General features: G+C 41.6%; 2 protein-coding genes across 12 annotated transcripts in view; one reads left to right on the top strand and one right to left on the bottom strand.

Moving 5' to 3' along the window:
- The window catches only part of POLR3E (RNA polymerase III subunit E), a 34,025-nt gene extending 31,860 nt beyond the window's left edge, over positions 1-2,165 (top strand). For all 11 annotated transcript variants that reach the window (XM_025274783.2, XM_025274781.2, XM_044936001.1 and 8 more), the window contains one exon: positions 1,108-2,165. In XM_025274783.2, coding sequence (XP_025130568.1) covers positions 1,108-1,164 — 57 coding nt within the window. In that variant the 3' untranslated portion in view covers positions 1,165-2,165. The remainder of the gene's footprint in view (positions 1-1,107) is intronic.
- Positions 2,166-6,320: 4,155 nt separating this feature from the next.
- Positions 6,321-25,837, bottom strand: part of CDR2 (cerebellar degeneration related protein 2) — a 31,863-nt gene continuing 12,346 nt past the window's right edge. Inside the window, exons 3-5 of the mRNA XM_006061842.4 lie at positions 9,722-9,870; positions 9,300-9,464; positions 6,321-8,252 (exon numbers count right to left, since the gene is read on the bottom strand). Of these exons, the coding sequence (XP_006061904.3) occupies positions 7,388-8,252; positions 9,300-9,464; positions 9,722-9,870 (1,179 nt within the window). The 3' untranslated portion in view covers positions 6,321-7,387. The remainder of the gene's footprint in view (positions 8,253-9,299; positions 9,465-9,721; positions 9,871-25,837) is intronic.

Raw genomic sequence — 25,837 nt, 5'->3', positions numbered from 1 at the left:
GAGGCTCTGAGCTTCCATTCTGACCATGAGCCTACTAAGAACCACGCCACCCACAGCTGGCTCCTGCCTGTCTTAGGCGGAGACTGACTGTGTGGAAGCGGATCTCGTCTGGTACCCTTCCTGTGGCTCTGTTTACTAATCAGGCTTCCTCTGCACCCCTCCCCAGCCTGCTGGGTCTTCAGCAACAGATAATTGGCATTGGTTTGGTGGGTTTATGCAAAAGGACGAAATTGAATAAGATGTAAACTCCACTCATAGTCTTGCGGGTCATCATCCTTTACAGTGACAGGGCCTACGTTAGAATCTGTACCCCCGACTCCTCCTTTGAATTGTGTACCACTTTTTTTTTCCCTGTAACCCCATACTAACTCTTGTGCTCCTTGCTTTTAGTAGAACAATTTTTAAATCAAATTTAAAAAGAAATAAAAATACTTAATTCCTATTAGGCACTGGCTTCCCTGTGGCTCAGATGGTAAAGAATGTGCATGCACTGCAGGAGACCTGGGTTTGATCCCTGTGTCAGATCCCTGTGTCAGGAAGATCCCCTGGAGTAGGGAATGGCCACCCACTCCAGTACTCCTGCCTGGAGGATTCCATGGACAGAGGAGCCTGGTGGGCTACAGTCCGTGGGGTTGTGAAGAGTCAGACACAACTGAGTGACTTAACACTTTTTTCATAATGTCTTTGAATTGACTGTGTGGCACAAATACCATACTCGCAGAAGCATTTAGTTTTAGCATTTAGCATTGAGTTTTACTGAAAACTGCTGACAGATTCCCTATATTCTAGTATTCTTATATTCCAGGTCCATAGATGCTGAGGCAATTTGTGAAGCACCTTTTCTTTGGTTAGCTTATTCACATCTTTTGTATCTTGTGTTTATAAAGCACATTCATTTATAGTCCCTCACTCTTAAGACACCCCTGGGGAAAGATGGGGTCAGGACCCACGCATGGAGGAGGCTGGGTGGTGATGACCAGAGTGTCAGGCAGGTCTTGATCTCCTGTTTGTGTTCTCTCCATGAATCGTAAATCAAGTTTTGATATTCTGCACAGAATGTGGTCCCTTTCCTGCTGATGTCTGGAAATCATGTTTCTTTATTCACAGGACTGCTGTGTAAGCTACGGTGGCATGTGGTACCTTAAAGGGACGGTACAGTCTTGACAACAGTTGCAAATCACTAACCCGGTGAATCCAAGCCCAGGGACGGACGGCAGAGCCAGCAGAGGCGGAAGTAGGGTTTCGGTTGCTTCAGAAGACTCGGAGCAGGAGGAACTGACCATCTCTCGGCCTGGGGCCTCGCACTGTCCAATGGACAGAGGGGATCATACTCAGCCAGTGGCAGGGTCACCTTAAGGTAGATGGCTCCCAGAAGAGACCAGCTGGGACCTTCTTTGCAGTACAGTTTGAAATTCGTGATGTATTTTGCTTATTATTTGGTTTCATTCTCATAATAAAGAGAGTGTACACTGTCACCGGCAGGATGATGAAAATCATGGTTTAATATTTTACTTTCAAACTTAATGCCAACAAGATCTGAATTATGTTTACAAGATGAAGAAAACCTCGAGGTTTTTAATATTTAAAATGCCTGGAAGCCAATATTAAGTCTTCAATTACCTATCTGCTAAGACTTCTGCCAACTTCATTAAACAAACCAAACCGAATTGTTTCACTGTTGGTTTCCTGTGGCCATTTTACCTTTTAAAACAACCTACTTTAAAAGTCGCAGTCTCAACTGTTTACATGAACCACAGCAAAAAATCAGAATCAAATACATTTACTCTCAATGTTTGCATATGGATGCAAATAAAACGAGGTAAGTATGGAACAATGTATAAGTGAGGTCATCACACTTTGATGTAAAAAATTTATATTTTGTGTATTTTTAAAATAAATGCTAACACTAACCCGCATCATGGTGCTGCTGTCTTCAAATGGTTGCAAGAAGGCAGTGCTGTCTGCTCTCAGCCTTGTATGTACATCGGGGGACGGCAGCCAGCAGCACTGCCTGGTGGGACTGTACAGTCACGTGTGTAATTGTAAAATTTTCTAGTACACATATTAAAGATAGTACAAAGAAACTTGTTACATTTTTATGTATTTTACGTAGCCTAATATAGCTAAAATATCAACATGTAATAAAAATATTAAATTTTTTGGTACCAAGTGTTTACTATCTGGTATCTTATACACTGTGTAGTCCATGGGGTCGCAGAGAGTCTGACACGACTGAGCAACTTTCACTTTCACTTTTCATCTTATACTTACCACACTCGCAGTTTGGAGTAGCTACAGTTTGAGTGCTCAGTTGCCACATGTGGCTAGCCCATAGTGACCAGTGGTAGTCAGCTCTTGGAGGACTGTGAAAAATTAAAAAATTAAGCTAGATTGGGTGAGACAGGAAATTTCGCTAAAATAAGACTTTCGCTGTGGTCTATTGGGCAGTAGAGCCACTCCTCTCTGAAGATTTAGATGATGGTGTCTGTGTATATACTCTGCCCTCCCCCCACAAAAAAAGAGCTACAATATTTGGTAATGAAAGTTTAACAGGTTGATTGTATATTATGTTCTTGGTTCTAATTGTTAACATACATGAGGCTGAAGAGTAAAAACCTAAAATCTTTCTGGAGTGTGTCCAGCTATCATATAGCTCTACTCAAGGGGAGGCCCCTTGTGGTAAAGCAAAGACTGAGCAGACTGGAACTGGTGGGGCTTGGAGGAGTCAAAGCCTTAAACACTAATAAAGAGAAATGCGTTAAACACTGAATTCAAACAGCTAGGAAAATAAGAACAGAGAAGGAAATATTTAAAAATAAAAATTGAGGTAAAAATGTAAATTAAGATACACCAATAGCTATCAATGAAGGAAAACGACACATGCTTGTATAGACAATGAGATGGGGAAAGTTTAAAGGAATCAGATGATTTATAACTAAAACATAAATTACTAAAAGTGGTTGGAAAGAAACTGCAACAGAGCAATTACTAGAGAGGAAAAGGGCCAGGGATTATCACAGTTGAATTATATAAAATCTTTATGATGTAATAGCATGTGATGGTCCCCCAGATTCTTATCAAAGCATTGATCTTAAAGTCTGACAAAGGTAGCATATAAATAAAAAGGATAAGCAGTGGATTCCAGTACCTTGTAAAGAATGAAGTCAACCATGCCTATGCAAGGGCTTCCTTAATGGCTCAGTTGGTAAAGGATCTGCCTGCAATCCAGGAGACTGGTTTGATTCCTGGGTCAGGAAGAACCCTTGGAGAAGAGATAGGCTACTCACTCCAGTATTCTTGGGCTTCCTTTGTGGCTCAGCTGGTAAAGAATCTGCCCACGATGCTGGAGACCTGGGTTTGATCCCTGGGTTGGGAAGATCCCCTGGAGAAGGGAAAGGCTACCCGCTCCAGTATTCTGGCCTGGAGAATTCCATGGACTATATGGCAAAGAGTTGGACATGACAGTGACTCAGCTTTTCATGTCTATGCAAGGGTGATATCAGGCAGGGCATATCCTCTGAGATCAGGAACAAGGTAAGGATGCCTACCATAATTACTTCTGTTTAGCATTGTACTGGGAAGTACTAGCTAGAGCAATTAGGCAAGAAAAAAACTGGAAAGGAAGTAACATGTTTGCAGATGATATGATCTTGTATGTAGAAAACTAAATATTTCACAAAAAAAGTCTGGATGAGTTAAGCAAAGTAGCAGAATACAAAGTCAACACAAATTGTTTTTATTTCCTTTGTATTGTTAGCATGTAGAAATGCATTTGGCTATGCCGGGTCTTTGTTGTTGCATGGGCTTTTCTCTAGTTGCGGTGCACAGGCTTCTCTTGTGGAGCAGACTCTAGGGTGCATGGGCTTCAGTAATTATGGCACTTGGGCTCAGTAGTTGGCACACAGGCTTAGTTGCTCCTTGGCACATGGGATCTTCTTGGATCAGGGATCGAACCTGTGTCTCCTGCATTGGTAAGCTGATTCTTGACCACTGAGTCACCAGGGAAGCCCATGTAGTTTTGATTTGAGTTTGTTCGGGGAGGTGATCCCAGGGTCCTACAGCACCATTTTGATCCTGCCTCCCAGAGTTATTGTATAATGGGTAGAGAGTTTCAGTTGTTTTTTTTTTTTTTAATGGTTGTGCTGGGTCTTTATTGCTGCACATGGACTTTCTCTAGTTACAGCAAGCAGGGGTACTCTAGTTGTGCACGGGCTCCTTATTGTGGTGGCTTCTCCTGTTGTGGAACACGGGCTCTAGGCACAAGGGCCCAGTAGTTGTGGCACGTGGGCTCTAGGGCGCAGGTTTCTAGCTGGGGCACTGGCTCAGCTGCCTGAGGCATGTGGGATCTTCCTGGACCATGGATTGAACCCATGTCACCTGCAGTGGCAGGCGGATTCCTCACCACTGGACCACCAGGGAAGTCAGTTTCAAAGAGTAAGAATTATGGGGACGGATGGTGGCTGATGGTTGCACAGCAATGTGAATGTATTTAACACGTTTGAACTGTACACTTAAAAGTGGTTCAGATATTAATTATGTGTATTTTTACCACAATAAAAAACCCAGAAAACTTGAAATTCAGATGGTTCAAACTGTCAAGCACAAAAAGAAATAAAGTGTTTAAAGATTAATATAACTACACAAAAATCTTACTTTGCAAAATTCCAGTAACAAGGTAAAAAGATAAATAGCATGTAATATCTAATTGCAAAAGTGAATTTCCTAACTACTAGAGCTCTTTAATAGGCAAAGGGCAATGCAAAAATGGCTTTGAACAGATTAAAAGCTATTCAATAAATGCAAAACTAAACAATAAGGAAAATACCATTTTTCCTCTTAGTTTGGCAAGGGTCATAAAGTTTATTGGTATGGCAACAAGCACATGAAAAGAGGCTCAACACTGGTAATTATTAGAGAAATGCAAATCAGAACTACAATAAGCTACCACCTCACACAGGTCAGAATGGCCATCATTAAAAAGCCTACAAATAAATGCTAGAGAGGGTGTGGAGAAAAGGGAACCTTCCTATATTGTTGGTGGGAATGTAAACCGGTGCGGTCACTATGGAGGTTCCACAAAAAACTAAAAATAGAGTTGCCGTATGATCCAGCAATCCCACTCCTGGAGAAGACTCTAACTTGTAAAGATCCGTGTACCCCTATGTTCACTGCAGCACTGTTTACGACAGCCAAGACACAAACGCCTGTCAACAGATGAATGGGTAAAGAAGGTGTGGTCTACATACATAAACAACAGAATACTAGTCAGCCATAAAATGAATGAAACAATGCTATTTGCAGCAACCTGGATGAACCTAGATCATACTAAATGAACCAAGTCACAGAGAGAAAGACATGGTATCACCTTATATGTGAAATCTAAAATATGACACAAAGGACCTTACCCACGAAACAGATTCACAGACACAGAGAACAGACTTGTGGTTGCCAAGGAGGCAGGGGGTGGGGGAGGGATGGCTTGATTAGGAGTTTGGTAGCAGATGCAAACTATTATATACAGAATGCATCAACAGCAAGGTCCTACTGTATAGCACAGGGAACCATATTTAATATCCTGTAATAAACCACAATGGAAAAGAATATAAAACTATGTACATGTATAACTGAATCACTTTGCTGTACACCAGAAGCTAACACAACATTGCAAATCAACTACACTTCAATAAATTAAAAAAAAAATACACGGTTTAAAGATGCATGCTTCAGTAAAAAGGCAAGATGCACTCATTTTAAACTATGGGGTGATATAAGCACATTCATGTACTAATCTAAGCACGAAATAGTTTGGAATGATATACCAATAAACTGGTAACTGGACAGGACAAGGACTGGAAGGTCAGAAGTTCAGGGAAGATGAGCCAACTCACTATAAACTCCTTATACTGTTTGAAGAAATAATGTTTTACCCATTAATCCAGCTTTGCCATTGTGCAAAAGTAGATTCAATGCTCATTAAACATCTGAACTCTCTAAAGTGTCTTTCCTATAACTGAATTATCAAATGTTTTAAGAATCAACTAGCCAAAATGCTATTAATTTAGAACCAAGTCTGACATTTCTAAAATAGTGAAAATTATATAGAGCATATACATTTTTTTAATCATATAGTAATTTTAATGAACATCAATATGAGCAGAATTTGTGCTACTACACAATCCCAAAGAATGGGAAAAATGGAAATGGAAAAAAAATCACTATCAATTCTTCCCAGAGAGATTCTGTGGGAAGAAGAAAAGTAAACAGTTGGTGATAACAGTGAAATGGCTTAAGACTGAAATAACAAGGAATCGATCCATTTGTTCATTTTCATAGGTAATTCTATTTGGTTTTTAGAAAAATATATACAATAAATGGAACTCAGTTTTCTTAAATAGTTTTAAATTAAAAGTACGCAAGTGAGAGAACAAGTGTATTTCCACAGTCAGGACATCAACACTGTTGAATATAAAGTGGCAGATAGGCATTTCTGCAGCAAGTCACAAACATGTACAGGAATGGTAGGAAGTGAGTAGGAGCAGCTTGAGACCAGTGGGCTAGCCAGCTCAGACAGCACAGTGGGGGTGAGGGTTCCATCTTGCCCCTTTAGTGTGAATTTAAGAAAAGAATGATTTGCCTATCCTAGCCACTATAACTTTTGAGTACAAACATTTGAATGTGGGGAGAAGGCCCTCCAGGGCTCTGCTAACAAGCTAACTGGGCCAACCAGAGCCTGCCCTTTCAATTTGGTATTCAGCTGGACTGAGATGTATTAGGATTACCCGTCAGTCACAGTTCCACTGGTAGCAGATGTAACGAACTCAAAGGCCTGGAGTATTTGTTAATGCCATTCGCTTTGGATGGGACCCCTGCTTTCTCCTGAACATTCTTCTTCATGAATTCACAGTATCCAAGTGTTTGTGAAAGACCTTTTCATGTGGCAGCTGTCTGACTTCTACATAGTTTTGATAAGTTAAGCAAGAAGGCAACAGGAATTGCATTGGCATTGTTTCAACTCTGCCATTTCCCCTATATAATATACACTATATTATATATACTATATACTACAGTTACTCCAGGCCTGCTTCTCCAGGGGCACAGACCCTCCCTCCACTGGCTCTGGGGCTTTTCAAGGAACTGCAACCTAATCATCGCGCTAGCCAGAGGCCAGTCTGTCATGGGATTTCCTGAGGAGCTTAAACGAACTGGATTATACACCTGCCACCAGGGAGCACCTTCCTTCCTCCCTCTATACATTTGCTAATAAATAAGCAAAGCAACAAGGCCAACGTCAGGAACAACATCAGGCTTTGGGGTCGACACACACTGTGTGAGTGGGAGAGAGAGGTAACAGGAAACAGGCCAGTTAGTCCTGGAGCCGGTGGTTCACTTAGGAATGAGAGGAGAGAGATCGGTATTTGGTTCTCTGTTCATCTATTTCCTGTTTAGTTTTCTTGATGCAACTGAAGATCTCCTTAAAAAGCGCTTTGTATTCTGGTGGCGTCGAGGTGGTGGGGGAGCTGATGGGCTCTGGGGTGACAGAGGCTGGGACCCAGCTGAGGGTGCTGGGCGTGCGCTGGGCATTCAGGGCAGCCAGGTCCTTGGCCAGAGCCCGGGAGGTCTGCACAGCCTTGTGGGACAGGCTGTCCTCCTCCTGCTGGCACTTCTTCAGCAGCTCCTCGTACTTCACCTTCAGGGCGCTGTACTGTGTGTCCACCTCGTGCAGAAGGGAGATGCCCCTCTGCTTCACCGCCTGGGCCCGGCGGATGCAGGTCTCCTCGTGGCCCCTCACGATGTCGCTGCCCGCCAGGCTGCTCAGCACCGTCTCGCTGCTACTACGCTTGAGGGGCTTCCTGTGCACTTCGGGCACGGTCAGGAGCATCTCGTCCAGCAGGCTCTGGCCGGGCTCTTTGAAAGGGACAAACAGAGAGTCCGGCACCAGTTTCTCCACCCCGTTCACAAAAGGATGCTCCGCCTGCAACATCTGCCGCATCTCGGCCACCTCCGCCTCCAGCTCCAGCGCGCGGGCTCGGTAGGCGTCCGTGGCCCCCAGCTGCTGCTCCAGCTCGCTGTTCTCCTTCAGCACCAGCCCGTATTCCTCCTCCATGGTTACCCGCTTCTGCCGCTCCAGGCTCAGCTGGGCCTGCAGCGTTGTCACTGTTTTCTTCAAATGCTCATTTTCTTCCTCATCGGGGCTTTGCTGACTTGGTAAGGAAGTGATCTTCTCGGCAAACACATGATCGTACACGAAGTGCCTGGGGGAAATATTGAAAGACTCTTACACAGGCCGACTGAGAATGCAAAGAGGGAGGCTGATGATTTTTTTCCAACCACGTATTTTTGAGGAGCTGTGATATGACTGATTTTTTGCCTATTCCACCCTAGAGCAGTGGCTAAAATGAATATGTGAGACTGACAACACATGGAAGAAAACACAACTTTTGTAATTAATTTTTTTTTAAATATTAAAAATGCTACAGAACATCCATTCCCAAAGACCAGGAGTATGATTGAGGCTGTTCAAGGAGATCAGAACAGCCAGTGGTGCTCAGTCTTGGCTGCAGATTAGAATCACCTGGGCAGTCCTAAAACAGTTGACGCCTGGGTCCCACCCCCACAGATTCTGACCTAGCTGGTCTGCCACATGGACTAGAGAGTTTGTATTTTTTAAAGCTCTTCCTATGATTCATAATATGCAGCTAAGATTGAGAACCATTGCTGCAGTGATTTTAAACCAAGAACATACATCAGAATCACCTGAATAGCCTTTTACTCACACTTAGAGATTTAGGCCTGACGGCGATCTGATGAACAGTCAGGTTGAGGCCCTCCAAATGCATGAGCTGGTCTCTCGCCTGGTCAGAGTCCTGGGCGACTTGTAACTATACTTATTTGCTACCTGCCTCTTCCTGAGACCGAAAGCTCCATGAGGGCAGGAACTATGTCTGTTTTGCTCACCACTCCTCACATCTGGCATAGCACCTGCCTTACCACAGGTGTTCAAGATATAGTTCTTAAATGAAGATTCAATCTCCAAAGTCTAAACTGTAAAAGGCTTTTCTGCAGGCAAGAAAAAAAACAACCCTTCTGCTTGCCTGGATTTTGTTTTACTGAAATTTCAACTGGACTAAACAACAACAACAGCAACTATCACTTGTATGTTTAAGTGGTTTTGTTCAAACCACTGGCGGCCTAATAGCCAAGTGGCATTTCCTCAAAGGGTACTTTTAATCTACTGGGATCCAGAATGTGCCAATGACACGGGATGTTCTCCTGCTTGCAAATGGAAGGTGGGCTCTTACTGGCGGAGGTCATACAGCTCTTTCAAAGACGAGAAGCTGGGGGCCGATTTCTCCTGGTCATGCCTCCCCTGGCTCCTTCTCCTTTGGCTAGATGATTTCAGCTCCTCCACTTGGCTCTGGAGGTGATCAATGTTCATTTGCAGGCCTTCAATTGTTTCAGTCAGACTGTGAGGAACAGACAGAAGCCAATTGCAGCTTGTCATATTGAATTAAAGGCATAAGCAGTGAGGAGAGCTTAGCTGGCAACCACTCAAACTGGGCTTTTGTAATTGGAAAAGACTTCTATTTAATCTCTATTCTCCATAGAGAATTAAATTAAAGCTTACCCCATACTGACCTGAACCCACTACAGCCATGTTCTATTCTAGTTTATACTAAATGACTTCCCCTAGGGCTTCTTCAATGGATTCTAAAAAATATACCTCAGAATCTTTTGCTGTGAGGCCTTGCTGTCAGCAACGAGCTTTTGATTTGTTTCCTCCAGTTCCCTCGCTGTGACATCTAATTGCTCATAAACCTTTGCGTGCTGTTCATTCATCTGCCGCAGAAGCTCCACCTGCTTGGTCAGATACTGGAAGAGATAATTGTGACCAGGTTACACATTAAACACATAGGATACCTGCAGTATCCAGGTATAATACAGAATGTATCCTGTAATTCAATTCTGACACTACCTGGAGTGATAAGGGCTCAGTTCCACAAAACTGCCCCCAATTCAGGTACCAGAGGTAAGTCCTAGGGACCACCCGTCCTTTTGACCAAATAGCTATAAATTTGGGAATTCCCATGACCTCCCCTCAGGTTCAATAATCTGCTAAAACAACAAGAGAGCTTGGGAAGGGGATTTACTTACAGCTTTATTCTGCTCAGAGGCACCACCCTCCCTGGAAACCCCTTAGTCTTCTTTCAGAGTTTTACTGAAGCTTCATGGCACAGGCATGATTAATTAAATCATGGGCCACTGGTGAACAAACTTGATTCCAGTCCCTGACCCCTCTGCAGAGGCTGGCGACGGGGCTGAAAGTTCTAACCCTCTAATCATGTGGTCGGCTCCTCTGGCAACCAGTCTCATTGTATCATTTAGGAAATGCCAAGGGATTCAGGACATGGGGATAAAGGTCGAATATATAGTTTTCATTATACCGCAACACCACAAGTTTATTTTATGAAATGAGTAACTTAAAATCTCAATTAAACTACTTTTCTTAAAAGAAGCTGAGTACAGACCGTCCCTTATATGTTTCGTTCCCCTAAAGCTCACCACTACACTTTAGGCTGGCCTACTCTTATAAAGCACAAAACACACATAAAATTAATATTTGACAGGAAAATCCAGGCAAGACATGATAATCCCACAAGAGAAAAAGCTTGGAATACATCATCAAAGTTTAAGCAAAAATATATTTTACAGAAATAAGGAAAGCCTAAGAGGGAGGATTTTAGATGATTTTTGCTTGAAAAATATTTGATTTCTTTCTTCTAGGTGAGATATTCTGGACAAAGAATAGGGGAAAAAAATATTGACTTAACCAGAAAAAGATACTTTAACTTAATATTATTCAACAATATTTTTAATTCTGTGAGAATGTTGTCACCATAATCCTCCTTATTTGTGAGAAATCTGCCAGATTATTTATTTTGCTAAGGGTGCTTTCCAACTGGCCGAGGATAAAGGGGAATAATCACAATTTTAACGCCTCGCTGTCACCTTACCTTGATTCCACCACCCCCCCCACACCTCCCTGACCCCCCTGCCACTGGACTCCACTTGAAGACCATGAAACACTGTATCTATTCCAAATGAAACAGTCATAATATTTCTCTGGGGGCACAACCAGAAAGAGGCAAAAGGTAAGTCTGAAGCATTACCAACGACCAAATGGTAACAAACCCAAGACACAACTTTAAAAACACTTTCTGGAGGATCTTCAGACATATCTGTTAAGTATTTGCAAAGCTAATGGACTTCATTCAAAGAACAGGCTACATGACTTCCAATGGGCTCTTTCAATGCCAGTGTGGCAGGGTTGAAAAAGTATATGAGGTCTTTTTTCAAATCTATTTACACAGTTCTGTAGCAATGTGTTGAGAAAACACTTCATTCTCATACCTTTTCATACCCCTGAAACTCTTGGCTGAGAATGCTTGGGAAAATTCTTTGAATTTTAGGAAGACAACGCACACTTTACACCATCCTCAGTGAGGGCTGGGCAAAGCCCTATCATCAAGATGTAATGCTCTCCTCAGAGAGTATGAGTGAAGGCTACAGGAAGCCTCATGCAAGTTCAGGTGAAGGTTTGCTGTCAAATGAATTTGCTGCACTTGGGCAAAAAAAACCTTGTTTTTATAGAGCTTTTTAGGTTCAGAATTTAAAATGAATTGTGGATCAGTTAGTACCTACCTTGTAGGACTGAAGGGGCTTCCCTCATAGTTCAGTTGGTAAAGAATCCGCCTGCAATGCAGGAGACCCCGGTTGACTCAACCTGGATCGGGAAGATCCACTGGAGCAGGGATAGGTTACCCACTCCAATATTCTTGGGCTTCCCTTGTGGCTCAGCTGGTCAAGAATCCACGTACAATGTGGGAGACCTGGGTTTGATCCCTGGGTTGGGAAGATCCCCTGGAGAAGGGAAAGGCTATGCACTCCAGTATTCTGGCCTAGAGAATTCCATGGACTGTATAGTCCATGGAGTCTCAAAGAGTCGGACACAGCTGAGCGACTTTCACTTGTAGGACCAAAAGTATTAAATGAGAGGGAATGAGCACAAGGCATAGCCCCTGTGAAAGCCTGTTTACTCCACTCCCTCAATCCCCACCAGCCTCTCCTAGAGGTGTGCCCTTAACCCTTCCCTCTGGCTGGCAATGTCCTGGTGGGTTCCCGTCACTGAGGGAATGTGTTCAATCTCTTCAGAACACTGGAGTGGAAAAAAGATTTACAATATAGAAATGTGTTTAACAGCTGCAGACATGCTGCAGGCTGCTTTATGTCAATTATAAGCTCTCAAGTAGAGCTTCCCCTGTGGCTCAGCAATAAAAAATCTGCCTGCAATGCAGGAGATGTGGGAGACTTGGGTTTGATCCCTGGGTTGGGAAGATCCCCTGCAGAAGGAAATAGCAACCCACTCCAGTATTCTTGCCAGGAAAATTCCATGGAAAGAGTAGCCTGGCGGGTTATAGTCCATGAGGTCACAAAGAGTTGGACATGACTGAGGAAGGAAACTATGACAAATCTAGAAAGCATATTAAAAAGCAGAGACATCACTTTGCCAACAAAGATCTGTATAGTCAATCTATGGTTTTTTCCAGTAGTCCTGTACAGATGTAAGAGTTGGACCATAAAGAAAGCTGAGCGCCAAAAAATTGATGCTCTCAAATTGTGCTGGAAAAGACTCTTGAGAATCCCTTGGACTGCAAGGACATCAAACCAGTCAATCCCAAAGAAAATCAACCCTGAATATTCATTGGAAGGACTGATGCTAAAGCTGAAGTGTAGTTTGGCCACCTGATGTGAAGAGCAGACTTATTGGAAAAGACCCTGATGCTGGGAAAGACTGAAGGCAAAAGCAGAAGAGAGCAGCAGAGTATGAGATCATTAAGATAGCATCACTGACTTAATAGACACGAACTTGAGCAAACTCCAGGTGACAGAGGAGGACAGAGGAGTCTGGTGTGCTGAGTCCATGGGGTCACAAAGAGTCAGACACAACTTAGCGACTAAACAACAAAGGTCTCAAGTATTTTTTGGGACAATTCACAACAATCTAAAAGTCTAATACACAGCATGTGTGTGTTTAGTCACTAAGTCACGTCTGACTCTTTTGCGACCCACTGCACCATAGCCCGCCAGGCTCCTCTGTCCATGGGATTTCCCATGCAAGAATACTGGAGTGGGTTGCCATTTCCTTCTCCAGGGGATCTTCCAGACCCAAGGATCGAACCGGCAACTCCTGCATTGCAGGCAGCATAGACCAGACACTAATTATTAATTTACAACAAGAGATATAACTGCCCAGTAACTGGATTATTCACATCCTCCTTAGGATCTGCCCCTAAAGAGCAGGTGGGAGGTCAGTGCCCATGGAAGTCTTGGTGGACAGAGGACCAGAGGAGAGAGATGGCCTGACGGGAGGCAGCAGTAGAGGAGCTAAGAGCACAGGCTGCGGGGTTGGAATTTGGTTTGGAGTCCCACTTTGCCATTTCCAACTGGATGACTCCTATAAGTAACTCAGTTTTTCTAAGGTGAAATTTCTTCATCACCTAGGGAAGGGTTCAGCATGCTATCTTGCAAATGGTAAAACTGCTCAATAAGAGCAGCTATTTCATTCTTATTTACAGTTAAGTTTTCAAACTTTTCATGTGCTAAAATTCATCTAGGGTATTTATAAAAGTATAAGAATCTGGGCCCCTTTCCCCTAAAATTGAGTCCATGAGACTGGGATTGAACCAGGATTCTGCATTTTTAGTAAAAACCCCAGATGATGTTAGTGTAAGTGGTCTGTGGATCACACGTATTAGAAAAATGTTGATCTCAGAAATGGAAAATCCTGGAAGCCTCCCCTCCTCCAAACCAATGTCTCTTTCTCATGGGTCTAGGAGACATAAACATTCACTTGGATCAACAATGAACAACTTGCAATTATTCAATAAAATTAGGCTATATTTTAACTGTATCACAACACCATTCTTTATCATGTTATACTGTGACATGTTCCTACAGTCATAATTCCTTGAAATCAACTCTTTTTGACACCATGGACCGTAGCCTGTCAGGCTCCTCTGTCCATGGAATTCTCCAGGCAAGAATACTAGAGTGGGATGCCATGCCCTTCTCCAGGAGGATCTTCCCAACCCAGGGATCGAACTTGGGTCTTCTGCATTGCAGGTGGATTCTTTACTGTCTGGGCCACCAGGAAAGCCCTCATATACTACTTAATTGTGAGTGCTCCTTCCTAAATTTTCAGTCCACACAAATACTCTCTACAGATGGCTTATCTACTGCATTTTTAAAAACTTTAAATGGATAACTTCAAACATACAATAAACACAGAAAAAATGGTCTAACAAACCGTCATCACATCATCCAATTTCAAGAACTGTCAATACACAACCTTGTTTCATCTCTTCTATTCCCCCAAGCCCCAGTCAATTTAAAGCAAATCCAAGGCAGCTTAAATATACATATTTATATATCTCTAAGTGATAAGACTTCATTTTAACCACAATTCAAATCATACCTTTAAAAACCCCAACAATGCCTTAATATCATGTTATGTTTCAGCATTAACATTTGCCTGTCTCTCAATGGTTTTTCCAGTTTCATTTGTAGTCCTTATTTCACACTCAGGGGGTAACTTTATCTTGAAATTGTGGAGTTGTCTCACGCTAAGGCAAGCTCGCTCTTCCTTTAGGGCCTTTGTCATCCTCCTCTCCCCTCTCCCAGGGCCTCACTTTTCCTGGCTGGCTCCATCTAATCCAGCAGTTCTTGATCTGAGGTCCCTGGGTAGACTTGAGAGGATCCAAGAACTTGGTTGGAAGAAAAGTTATACCTTCATTTTCACTAACTTCTAACTGAAATTTAGCATTTTCTTCAATTAGGAATGGAAGCAACAAACCACCAGCAGTATGAGGAATCCTTAGGAGTTCATCACCTCCAGAAATCACAGTTATCACACGACAGTGGTTGCAGAAATCCTGACTCATTTCATCACTATTTGAAATTACAATTTTTAGATTACCATTTGATTTTGATATTTATTAATAAACACATGTTAATATATCAGAAATTTATTTTTCAGTATTTTTATAGTCATTTCAATATAACCAATTCCCTTTGTAATTCTGTGTATTTTATGTATTTTAAGAGGGTCATCAAACAGTCACTAGAAAGCCAAAGGGATCTTCAGCATAAAGATGGCTAAAACACTCAAGATTATCCTTTAGGCCTCCATGCAAACACAAAGGCTTCAGAAGCCTTTCTAGGCCACCCTGTTGAAAGCGGTACCACTCCCAAGGGACGCTGTCGTTGGGTTGGCCAAATAGTTTGTTTGGGTTTTTCCGTAAGATAGGGAATAATTTCTCTCAAAACATTTTGCACTTAATAAACAACCGAATTGCTTACTTGTTAACATCATAGTCTTCCTAATCCTCCTTGAAGAAGGGAAGCCTCTTATATATCTAGTCCATTTAGCACAATTCTTGATCCACAATAGGGACTAAAAAAATATTGGTTACTGACAATTCCTAGACCTCTTCACAATAGCTTATCACTCCCGGTACCACAACTCAGACTGCTGGAATGTTGAGAGGATCATTCAGAGAGGCTGAGAAGAGCTTTGACTATAGCCCTTTTGGGAAAAGGCCCTGGTTAGTCACTAATTCTTCCCCCCTAGCTCCATTTACAGATAATTTCTCTGTGTTTATTCCCCATGGCACAGCTATGCCCCAGCAATCTGAAACAGACTTTTTTTTTAACAAGTCTCTCTTACATGGGCCCCAAGATATTGAACCTTTTTAAAGATACAATGTTCAAATTAGATTTGTAGCCAGGATAAAGGAAACAAGTCAGTATGTAAATAAGTACAAAGAGGCTGTTTAGAAAACTACAGTAGGTCCCCCTTATTTGATATATAAAAACCCGTGGGCGGTGGGAAAACACAATGAAACCGTTTAGAAAGAACTTGTGATATTTTGGTCTTAGGTGACTTGGCTTTAAGGACAACCTGAAGACTGGCAGGGAGCTTGTTTTCATGTAGTAGGACTTTAATCTTATTATTATTATTAAATCAAAGCTAATCAGAAAAGCCCTTCACTTCTCCAAGACTCTGTGATAGGTTACCTAACAAAGGAGTCTGCCTAAACTGGTCAGCAACTTCTAAGAAAAATGTTAAGCCCTCTCAGCAAGCAGTGATATGAGACCAGAGAATCAGAATCCATGTAGTCAGACATTGCTTCAAGGTTGGCCTCTAAAACTTCAAATTAGTATTTAATCAAATTTTTCCAATTCTACAAGGAAATGGGTTATTTCTACCCTTATTTTCTACCCTTCATTTAAAGGCATGGCTATGCTTCCTATGTTCTGGTTTTTTCAATTCAGAATCTTTGATCACAGCCTCAAATGAATCTGCCTGGACTGCAGAGATCCTAAAATCCAAGTGCCAAAAAGAGCTTGAGTACACAAGTATTTGCCATACTAAACAGGGGAGAATGATGAGGGGATATTTAAGCAAAACAGTAGCAGAAGGGGAACATGGGGGTAGCAAAATCATAGGCAAAATGTCAACTTATAGGCAAGACTATCAAAGTTTAAGTTCGGTGGGTTGTCTCCCAAATGTCTTAGAATATGTACAGAATGTCATCTCAAGGAGTATATGCCTTTCAGGAGTATAAAGTTCAGGTTATACAAAAAAGCTATAAGTAGGCTGCCTTTACAATTGAGGCAAACTTTTGAAAAAGGCCAGAAGGATTATATTAACACCTATTTGCAACTGTAGAACCTGACCTGAAATGCTGGAAAAGATAGACACAGCCAAACACTCATAAGGAATGGAATGGAAATTTGGCTTTAATGTAGTGTTGGGATTATCCTTATATTAAAGATTACACCCCAACTCCTCTGAACTTAGTATCAAAATGACATTCTGTAACACTGAAGAAATGTTTCCCACTACCTTTGAAAAGCCTCTCTTCCCTAATTAAAATATTACATTTCCCTTGGAGGAAATTTAGGAAAAAGTTAAAAAGTATGAAATATGAAAATAAAAACCACTTATAATCTCATTATTAAAAGCTTTGCTTGTTCTAATTTAGAGCTACTTTCCAGTAATTGAAAAGGATTTATTTTTTTCAGAATTAAGATTCTTTCATTACTAAAATTCTTGAAACACGGATCAACAGGGCAACAATTCATACTGTCCAAAATATATACACTTACATATATATAAGTGTATATATCATTTCATCACTAGGACCACAGCCTTGTCTAACTCAATGAAACTAAGCCATGCCTGTGGGGCAACCCAAGACGGGCGGGTCATGGTGGAGAGATTTGACAGAATGTGGTCACTGGAGAAGGGAATGGCAAACCACTTCAGTATTCTTGCCTTGAGAACCCCATGAAAAGTATGAAAAGGCAAAATGATAGGATACTGAAAGAGAAACTCCCTGGGTCAGTAGGTGCCCAATATGCTCCTGGAGATAGTGGAGAAATAACTCCAGAAAGAATGAAGGGATGGAGCCAAAACAAAAACAATACCCAGCTGCGGATGTGACTGGTGATAGAAACAAGGTCCGATGCTGTAAAGAGCAATATTGCATAGCAACCTGGGATGTCAGGTTCATGAATCAAGGCAAATTGGAAGTGGTCAAACAAGAGATGGCAAGAGTGAATGTCGACGTTCTAGGAATCAGGGAACTGAAATGGACTGGAATGGGTGAATTTAACTCAGATGACCATTATATCTACTACTGCGGGCAGGAATCCCTCAGAAGAAATGGAGTGGCCATCATGGTCAACAAAAGAGTCCGAAATGCAGTACTGGGATGCAATCTCAAAAACGACAGAATGATCTCTGTTCATTTCCAAGGGAAACCATTCAATATCACAGTAATCCAAGTCTATGCCCCAACCAGTAACCCTGAAGAAGCTGAAGTTGAACGGTTCTATGAAGACCTACAAGACCTTTTAGAACTAACACCCAAAAAAGATGTCCTTTTCATTATAGGGGACTGGAATGCAAAAGTAGGAAGTCAAGAAACACCTGGAGTAACAGGCAAATTTGGCCTTGGAATACAGAATGAAGCAGGGCAAAGACTAATAGAGTTTTGCCATGAAAATGCACTGGTCATAACAAACACCCTCTTCCAACAACACAAGAGAAGACTCTATACATGGACATTACCATATGGTCAATACCAAAATCAGATTGATTATATTCTTTGCAGCCAAAGATGGAGAAACTCTATACAGTCAGCAAAAACAAGACCAGGAGCTGACTGTGGCTCAGACCATGAACTCCTTATTGCCAAATTCAAACTGAAATTGAAGAAAGTAGGGAAAAGCACTAGACCATTCAGGTATGACCTAAATCAAATCCCTTATGATTATACAGTGGAAGTGAGAAATAGATTTAAGGGCCTAGATCTGATAGATAGAGTGCCTGATGAACTATGGAATGAGGTTCGTGACATTGTACAGGAAACAGGGATCAAGACCATTCCCATAGAAAAGAAATGCAAAAAAGCAAAATGGCTGTCTGGGGAGGCCTTACAAATAGCTGTGAAAAGAAGAGAAGCGAAAAGCAAAGGAGAAAAGGAAAGATATAAACATCTGAATGCAGAGCTCCAAAGAATAGCAAGGAGAGATAAGAAACTCTTCTTCAGCAATCAATGCAAAGAAATAGAGGAAAACAACAGAATGGGAAAGACTAGGGATCTCTTCAAGAAAATCAGAGATACCAAAGGAACATTTCATGCAAAGATGAGCTTGATAAAGGACAGAAATGGTATGGACCTAACAGAAGCAGAAGATATTAAGAAGAGATGGCAAGAATATACAGAAGAACTGTACAAAAAAGATCTTCATGACGCAGATAATCATAATGGTGTAATCACTGACCTAGAGCCAGACATCCTGGAATGTGAAGTCAAGTGGGCCTCAGAAAGCATCACTATGAACAAAGCTAGTGGAGGTGATGGAATGCCAGTTGAACTATTCCAAATCCTGAAAGATGATGCTGTGAAAGTGCTGCACTCAATATGCCAGCACATTTGGAAAACTCAGCAGTGGCCACAGGACTGGAAAAGGTCAGTTTCCCTTCCAATCCCAAAGAAAGGCAATGCCAAAGAATGCTCAAACTACCGCACAATTGCACTCATCTCACACGCTAGTAAAGTAATGCTCAAAATTCTCCAAGCCAGGCTTCAGCAATATGTGAACCATGAATTCCCTGATGTTCAAGCTGGTTTTAGAAAAGGCAGAGGAACCAGAGATCAAATTGCCAACATCCGCTGGATCATGGAAAAAGCAAGAGAGTTCCAGAAAAACATCTATTTCTGCTTTATTGAGTATGCCAAAGCCTTTGACTGTGTGGATCACAATCAACTGTGGAAAATTCTGAAAGAGATGGGAATACCAGACCACCTGATCTGCCTCTTGAGAAATCTGTATGCAGGTCAGGAAGCAACAGTTAGAACTGGACATGGAACAACAGACTGGTTCCAAATAGGAAAAGGAGTACGTCAAGGCTGTATATTGTCACCCTGTTTATTTAACTTATATGCAGAGTACATCATGAGAAACACTGGACTGGAAGAAACACAAACTGGAATCAAGATTGCCGAGAGAAGTATCAATAACCTCAGATATGCAGATGACACCACCCTTATGGCAGAAAGTGAAGAGGAACTCAAAAGCCTCTTGATGAAAGTGAAAGTGGAGAGTGAAAAAGTTGGCTTAAAGCTCAACATTCAGAAAACAAAGATCATGGCATCCGGTCCCACGACTTCATGGCAAATACATGGGGAAACAGTGGAAACAGTGTCAGACTTTATTTTTTTGGGCTCCAAAATCACTACAGATGGTGACTGCAGCCATGAAATTAAAAGACGCTTACTCCTTGGAAGGAAAGTTATGACCAACCTAGATAGCATATTCAAAAGCAGAGACATTACTTTGCCAACAAAGGTTCGTCTAGTCAAGGCTATGGTTTTTCCTGTGGTCATGTATGGATGTGAGAGTTGGACTGTGAAGAAGGCTGAGCGCCGAGGAATTGATGCTTTTGAACTGTGGTGTTGGAGAAGACTCTTGAGAGTCCCTTGGACTGCAAGGAGATCCACCCAGTCCATTCTGAAGGAGATCAGCCCTGGGATTTCTTTGGAAGGAATGATGCTAAAGCTGAAACTCCAGTACTTTGGCCACCTCATGCGAGGAGTTGACTCATTGGAAAAGACTCTGATGCTGGGAGGGATTGGGGGCAGGAGGAGAAGGGGACGACAGAGGATGAGATGGCTGGATGGCATCACTGACTCGATGGACGTGAGTCTGAGTGAACTCCGGGAGTTGGTGATGGACAGGGAGGCCTGGCGTGCTGCGATTCATGGGGTTGCAAAGAGTCGGACACGACTGAGTGACTGATCTGATCTGATCTGATCATTTCATCACCTCACAACAGCCCTGTGCTAATGTTGTGCAAGCGTTCTTATCACCATTACACAGCAGAGCAAACAGGATCTGAGAGGTAATTCATTGGCCTAAAATCTAGCCAAAGAATGCTCAAACTACTGCACAATTGCACTCATCTCACATGCTAGCAAAGTAATGTTCAAACTTCTCTAAGCCAGGCTTCAATAGTATGTGAACCGTGAACTTCCAGATGTTCAAACTGGATTTAGAAAAGGCAGAGGAACCAGATATCAAATTGCCAACATCCACTGGAACATCAAAAAAGCAAGAGATTTTCAGAAAAACATCTACTTCTGCTTTATTGACTATGCCAAAGCCTTTGACTGTGTGGATCACAACAAACTGTGGAAAATTCATCAAGAGATGGGAATACCAGACCACCTGACCTACCTCTCGAGAAATCTGCATGCAGGTCAAGAAGCAACAGTTAGAACTGGACATGGAATAACAAAGGAGTCTGACTGGAACCCGAACAGACTGGTTCCAAACTGGGAAAGGAGTATGTCAAGGCTGTATATTGTCACCCTGCTTATTTACCTTATATGCAGAGTACATCATGAGAAACGCTGGACTGGATGAAGCACAAGCTGGAATCAAGATTGCGGGGAGAAATATCAATAACCTCAGATATGCAGATGACACCACCCTTATGACAGAAAGCAAAGAACTAAAAAGCCTCTTGTTGAAAGTAAAAGAGGAGAGTGAAAAAGTTGGCTTAAAACTCAGCATTCAGAAAACTAAGATCATGGCATCCGGTCCCATCACTTCATGGCAAATAGATGGGGAAACAGTGGAAACAGTAACAGACTTTATTTTTTTAGCCTCCAAAATCACTGCAGGTGGTGATTGCAGCCATGAAATTAAAAGACGCTTACCCCTTGGAAGAAAAGTTAGGATCAACCCAGACAGCTTACTGAAAAGCAGAGACATTACTTTGTCAACAAAGGTCCGTCTAGTTAAAGCTATGGTTTTTCCATAGTAGTCATGTATGCATGTGAAAGTTCGACTATAAAGAAACCTGAGTGCCAAAGAATTGATGCTTTTGAACTGTGGTGTTGGAGAAGACTCTTGAGAGTCCCTTGGACTGCAAGGAGATCCAACCAGTGCATCCTAAAGGAGATCAGCCCTGAATATTCATTGGAAGGACTGATGCTGAAGCTGAAACTCCAATACTTTGGCCACCTGATGGAAGAACTGACTCATTTGAAAAGACCCTGATGCTGGGAAAGATTGAAGGCGGGAGGAGAAGGGGATGACAGAGGATGAGATGGTTGGATAACATCACCAACACGATGGACATGAGTTTGAGCCAGCTTCGGGAGTTAGTGATGGACAGGGAAGTCTGGCGTGCTGCAGTCCATGGGGTCGCAAAGAGTCGGACATGACTGAGCGACTGGACTGAACTGAATTGAAAGTCTAGCTATTTGGTATGGAATTGAGGGTTTAGGTCTGAATCTTCTAACACTGAGGTCAGAGCTCCTTCCACTTCCTTTCAATATCTCCTGAGGTGGAAACATTTAGGAATTATTGGAAGTGCTTTGTAAACTGCTTATCTGTCCTCTGTTAAGATACTGATTTGAACAAGTACTTATCATCTACTATGTTTGAAAGACCATGAATAAACACAGCAACAGCCTTCAAAGTTGCAGTGGAAAATGGTTAGGTAAGGGGGCGCGGGGAGAGAAGGAGAATAAAACAAATCAAGAAATAAGTATAATATACAGTAGAATATTGATAAATGTAGTAGGGGAAGCACAAAATGCTTTAAAATTTTCAAGGAAGACCAGAGCTCTTGAAATAAGGGCCCCTACGGCCAGACTCCTTTGACTCCTGTGGGGATAACGCAGGTTTCCAAGTAGGTTTCCAGCAGTTTATTCAAGGTGTAGGCTGCTCACACAACTGTCAGAAACTTTAAGAGAATCCAATTGTGTTTGATGGTGTCAGATCTCATTATTCTCCAAAGCTTCTCTCTTTCTCTTCAGCCAAGAAAAAAAAACTTGCTCTGGAATCTTGAAAAATTAGATGCTGAATAAAAGCCACATAGGCTACATAGGCATCTCTGGAGCCAATCATTAGTTTCAAAGGTTATTATTTTTTTTTTTTTAAAGACACAATGCCTAACAAAATACTGATCAATTTTTATGAGGACTGTTGGAAACCCACGAACAGCTTTTGAAAGCATACTTGTAGTTCTACTGAGAAAATATCCTTTGCCAGTTTCCTAGTTGTCTATTTCCATAATGAGTCACAGCTTGGGGGATTTTATCCAGTACTCTTGCCTGGAGAATCCCATGGACGGAGGGGCCTGGTGGGCTGCAGTCCATGGGGTTGCTAGGAGTCGAACACGACTAAGCGACTTCACTTTCACTTCTCACTTTCATGCATTGGAGGAGGAAATGGCAACCCACTCCAGAATTCTTGCCTGGAGAATCCCAGGGACGGGGGAGCCTGGTGGGCTGCCGTCTCTGGGGTCGCACAGAATCGGACACGACTGACACGACTTAGCAGCAGCAGCAGCACCCTAGTATTGTCACCAGTTCCTCTTCATTCTTCATCCACTCTTGAGTAGTTTGTTCCAGGACTATTTTCTGGCTGATTTAAAATTTCTCTGGGTTGGTAGAGAGGTTCATTTTTGGTTTTCAATATATTTTCTAAATTTAAAAAATGATCATGTATTACTTTTCAAATTGGGAAAATTTCCAGTGAACATTCTAAAAAGTTAGTTTAAAACTTGTACAAGCGACTCCATTTATGTAAAGTTCAAAGATAGGCTAAACTAATACAAGGGTATTAGAGTGCTGCTTAGTGGGGGTGGTGACTGGAAGAGGTGATAATGTTCTTATTTCTTTTTTTTCTAATTTTTTTATTTTTAAAATTTTTGGCTGTCCTGGGTCTTCATTGCTGCACAGGCTTTTCTCTAGTTGCAGAGAGCAGTAATGCATGGGTTTCTCATTGTGGTGGCTTCTCTTGTTGCAGAGCACAAGAAGCTCTAGGTGAGTGGGCTTCAGTAGTTGTGGCATCTGGGCTCTAGAGCGCAGGCTCAATAGCTGTGGCACAGGGCTTGGCTGCTCCATGGTATGTGGGATCTTCCCAGACTGGCACGCAGATTCTTTACCACTGAGCCACCAAGGAAGCCCACTTTCTCATTTCTCACCTGGGTGTTGGCTGCAAGGGTATGTTTATGAAAATTATCTGACTTAGCATTTGTGTTTTTTTCTGTATGTATATTTTTTTCTTAAGTTTACTTAAAAGAGAAAAAAAGACATCAGGTTTGAATGAAAGGAAGAATCCTTATAAAGTTTAGGGGGCTCTCCAAGGGTACAATGATAAGAGACACTATACATACTGCATGGGTCATCATGTAGTAGAGAATTAGGTTCTTCAGCTGCCTAGTTATTTTTACGAGAGTGTTCAGGCCATCCGTGGTATAGACTATTGAACAGAGATCTTGGAAGTCTGTCGTGATCTGCAAGTCTGCCTGGACACAGGTATAAATCAAGCAGGCAGTAAGTCTAGTCTGTAGGAGGCCCCTGGCTGGTAAGTGGGTTTAGACAGAATTGTCATTTCATCTCCATTTCATCCCACTCCTTATTGACTTTCAGGAAGCCATTTATAAAGAGAAAGAAAGAAAAAAGTCAACCATAATGGCAGACAAGAAATCTTTGTTCTTACTCAAAAAATAGGTTTGGATAAAGAGTAAAATGTTGAGCACTACAATACTTGGTCTATGAACCACTGGACCCGTGTGCTCCATTACAGAAACAAGAGATCTGTGGAAGCGTTTCTAGAAGTACTCCAGGCTAAACTTACTCAATTAGCTTTATATTAACACATATAGTTGACTGTATATTTATTTAATCATTAAGGTCTGACCTGGATACTTACATTTCTATTATCCTTTTCAATATCTTATAAGAATCAGGGGTTGGGGAGAGGTGACTGCTGTGGCCACGGCACCACATCTGTGTGAAAGCTTGAATACAGACATTTTTTAAGGAAAAAAAAATCTTACAGAAGACATTAGATAGTGGAGTGTTATTTATAGATTTGGAGAATCTCAAAGATCTTTGGATTTTTTTCAGAATGTCAATGATCTCTTTTAATTGTTTAATCATCTTCAATAACCACAGAAAACAAAAGTAGAAAGACAGGTAACTTAGATCATAAAGCAATTGTGTTTGTAATCCTTACAGTAACAAATAGGCATCATTCTCTAATTGTACAAATATTTGGACTTTTTAAATCTGTATTTGGCAGATGTGCTAAAATAAGTATTCACTACAGTCTTCAGTTATGGTGATTTGTAAGTGCTTACATGGAAAACACCAATACAAGGTATTAAGACTATGTTTCTACCCAAATTCAAATTAATGTACCACACAGTATATGAAAATCTTCAGGTATATGCCCTGGGACCACTCTATGAAATCTTCCAATCAGTTGAAAAACAAAGCCCATGAAACAAAACAGGAATGAGTTTCTTGACCATGTATGACACTTGGATATCACAGTTTAAAAATGTCTGGTTTTCCTGCATTTTTAGTTTTCTGCCCAATTCTATGAGTAATAAATTCAACTTTAGGTATGGGAAGTTCTATGCTCTTCTGATACAGAATATACTTAAAATGATAGCCGATGACTTCAATACCATTACAAGGTACACCTTTCTAGAATTATAAAAGCATATTTTGTCACATCATTGGCTAAATTCATAAATCCTGAGACGGGGGAGGGGAATCTACTGTATGCATCTTAATTATGATCACTATGTAAAAGTAAGAATACTGAAATGATAAATTTGTCTTAGTTTTAATGACAGGTTTATTCGTATTCAAAAATGGAAATCTGTAATTTCGACTGAAGTCAAGGACTATGTCATTCTACTTTGCATTTCTAGCACCTGGTTCAGTATATAATCAGAGCCTAGTAAGTTCTGACCATGATGAATGGTTTCTGTGTTCTAAGATCTTCTACATTTTCCTGCACATAGACTTATAAGAGTTCTGGTTCCACTGCATCAATTTGAGGGGAAGGAGTTACAATTTAAGCCCAAGACTTTTTTAAGGTGGGAGGGTAGTTTGGGGCGCGAAATGTTCTGATGGACAGCTGTTTGGTTAATATCCATAACTATCATCTTTACCGTCACCTGGCCTACACAGAGCTGGACTACATTACTGGGACCATTTACAAGATAGCACTTCCTTTTTAAAGCCTTAAGCTAACATCATTCGTATTATGAAATCAGGTACTACAATTTTATTTTTCATCAAATTTAGGATGGTGTTTGGTTAAGGGGAGGGGATGCAGCCAAGCAGGGTTTACAGAGGGAGTCTCAACAGACAATTTTCTTTCTCAGTCT

Source organism: Bubalus bubalis, chromosome 24, assembly GCF_019923935.1.
Source record: "Bubalus bubalis isolate 160015118507 breed Murrah chromosome 24, NDDB_SH_1, whole genome shotgun sequence".
Lineage (NCBI taxonomy): Eukaryota > Metazoa > Chordata > Mammalia > Artiodactyla > Bovidae > Bubalus > Bubalus bubalis.
The sequence above is the reverse complement of the archived record's forward strand: the minus strand, read 5'-3'. Positions and strand labels throughout refer to the sequence as shown.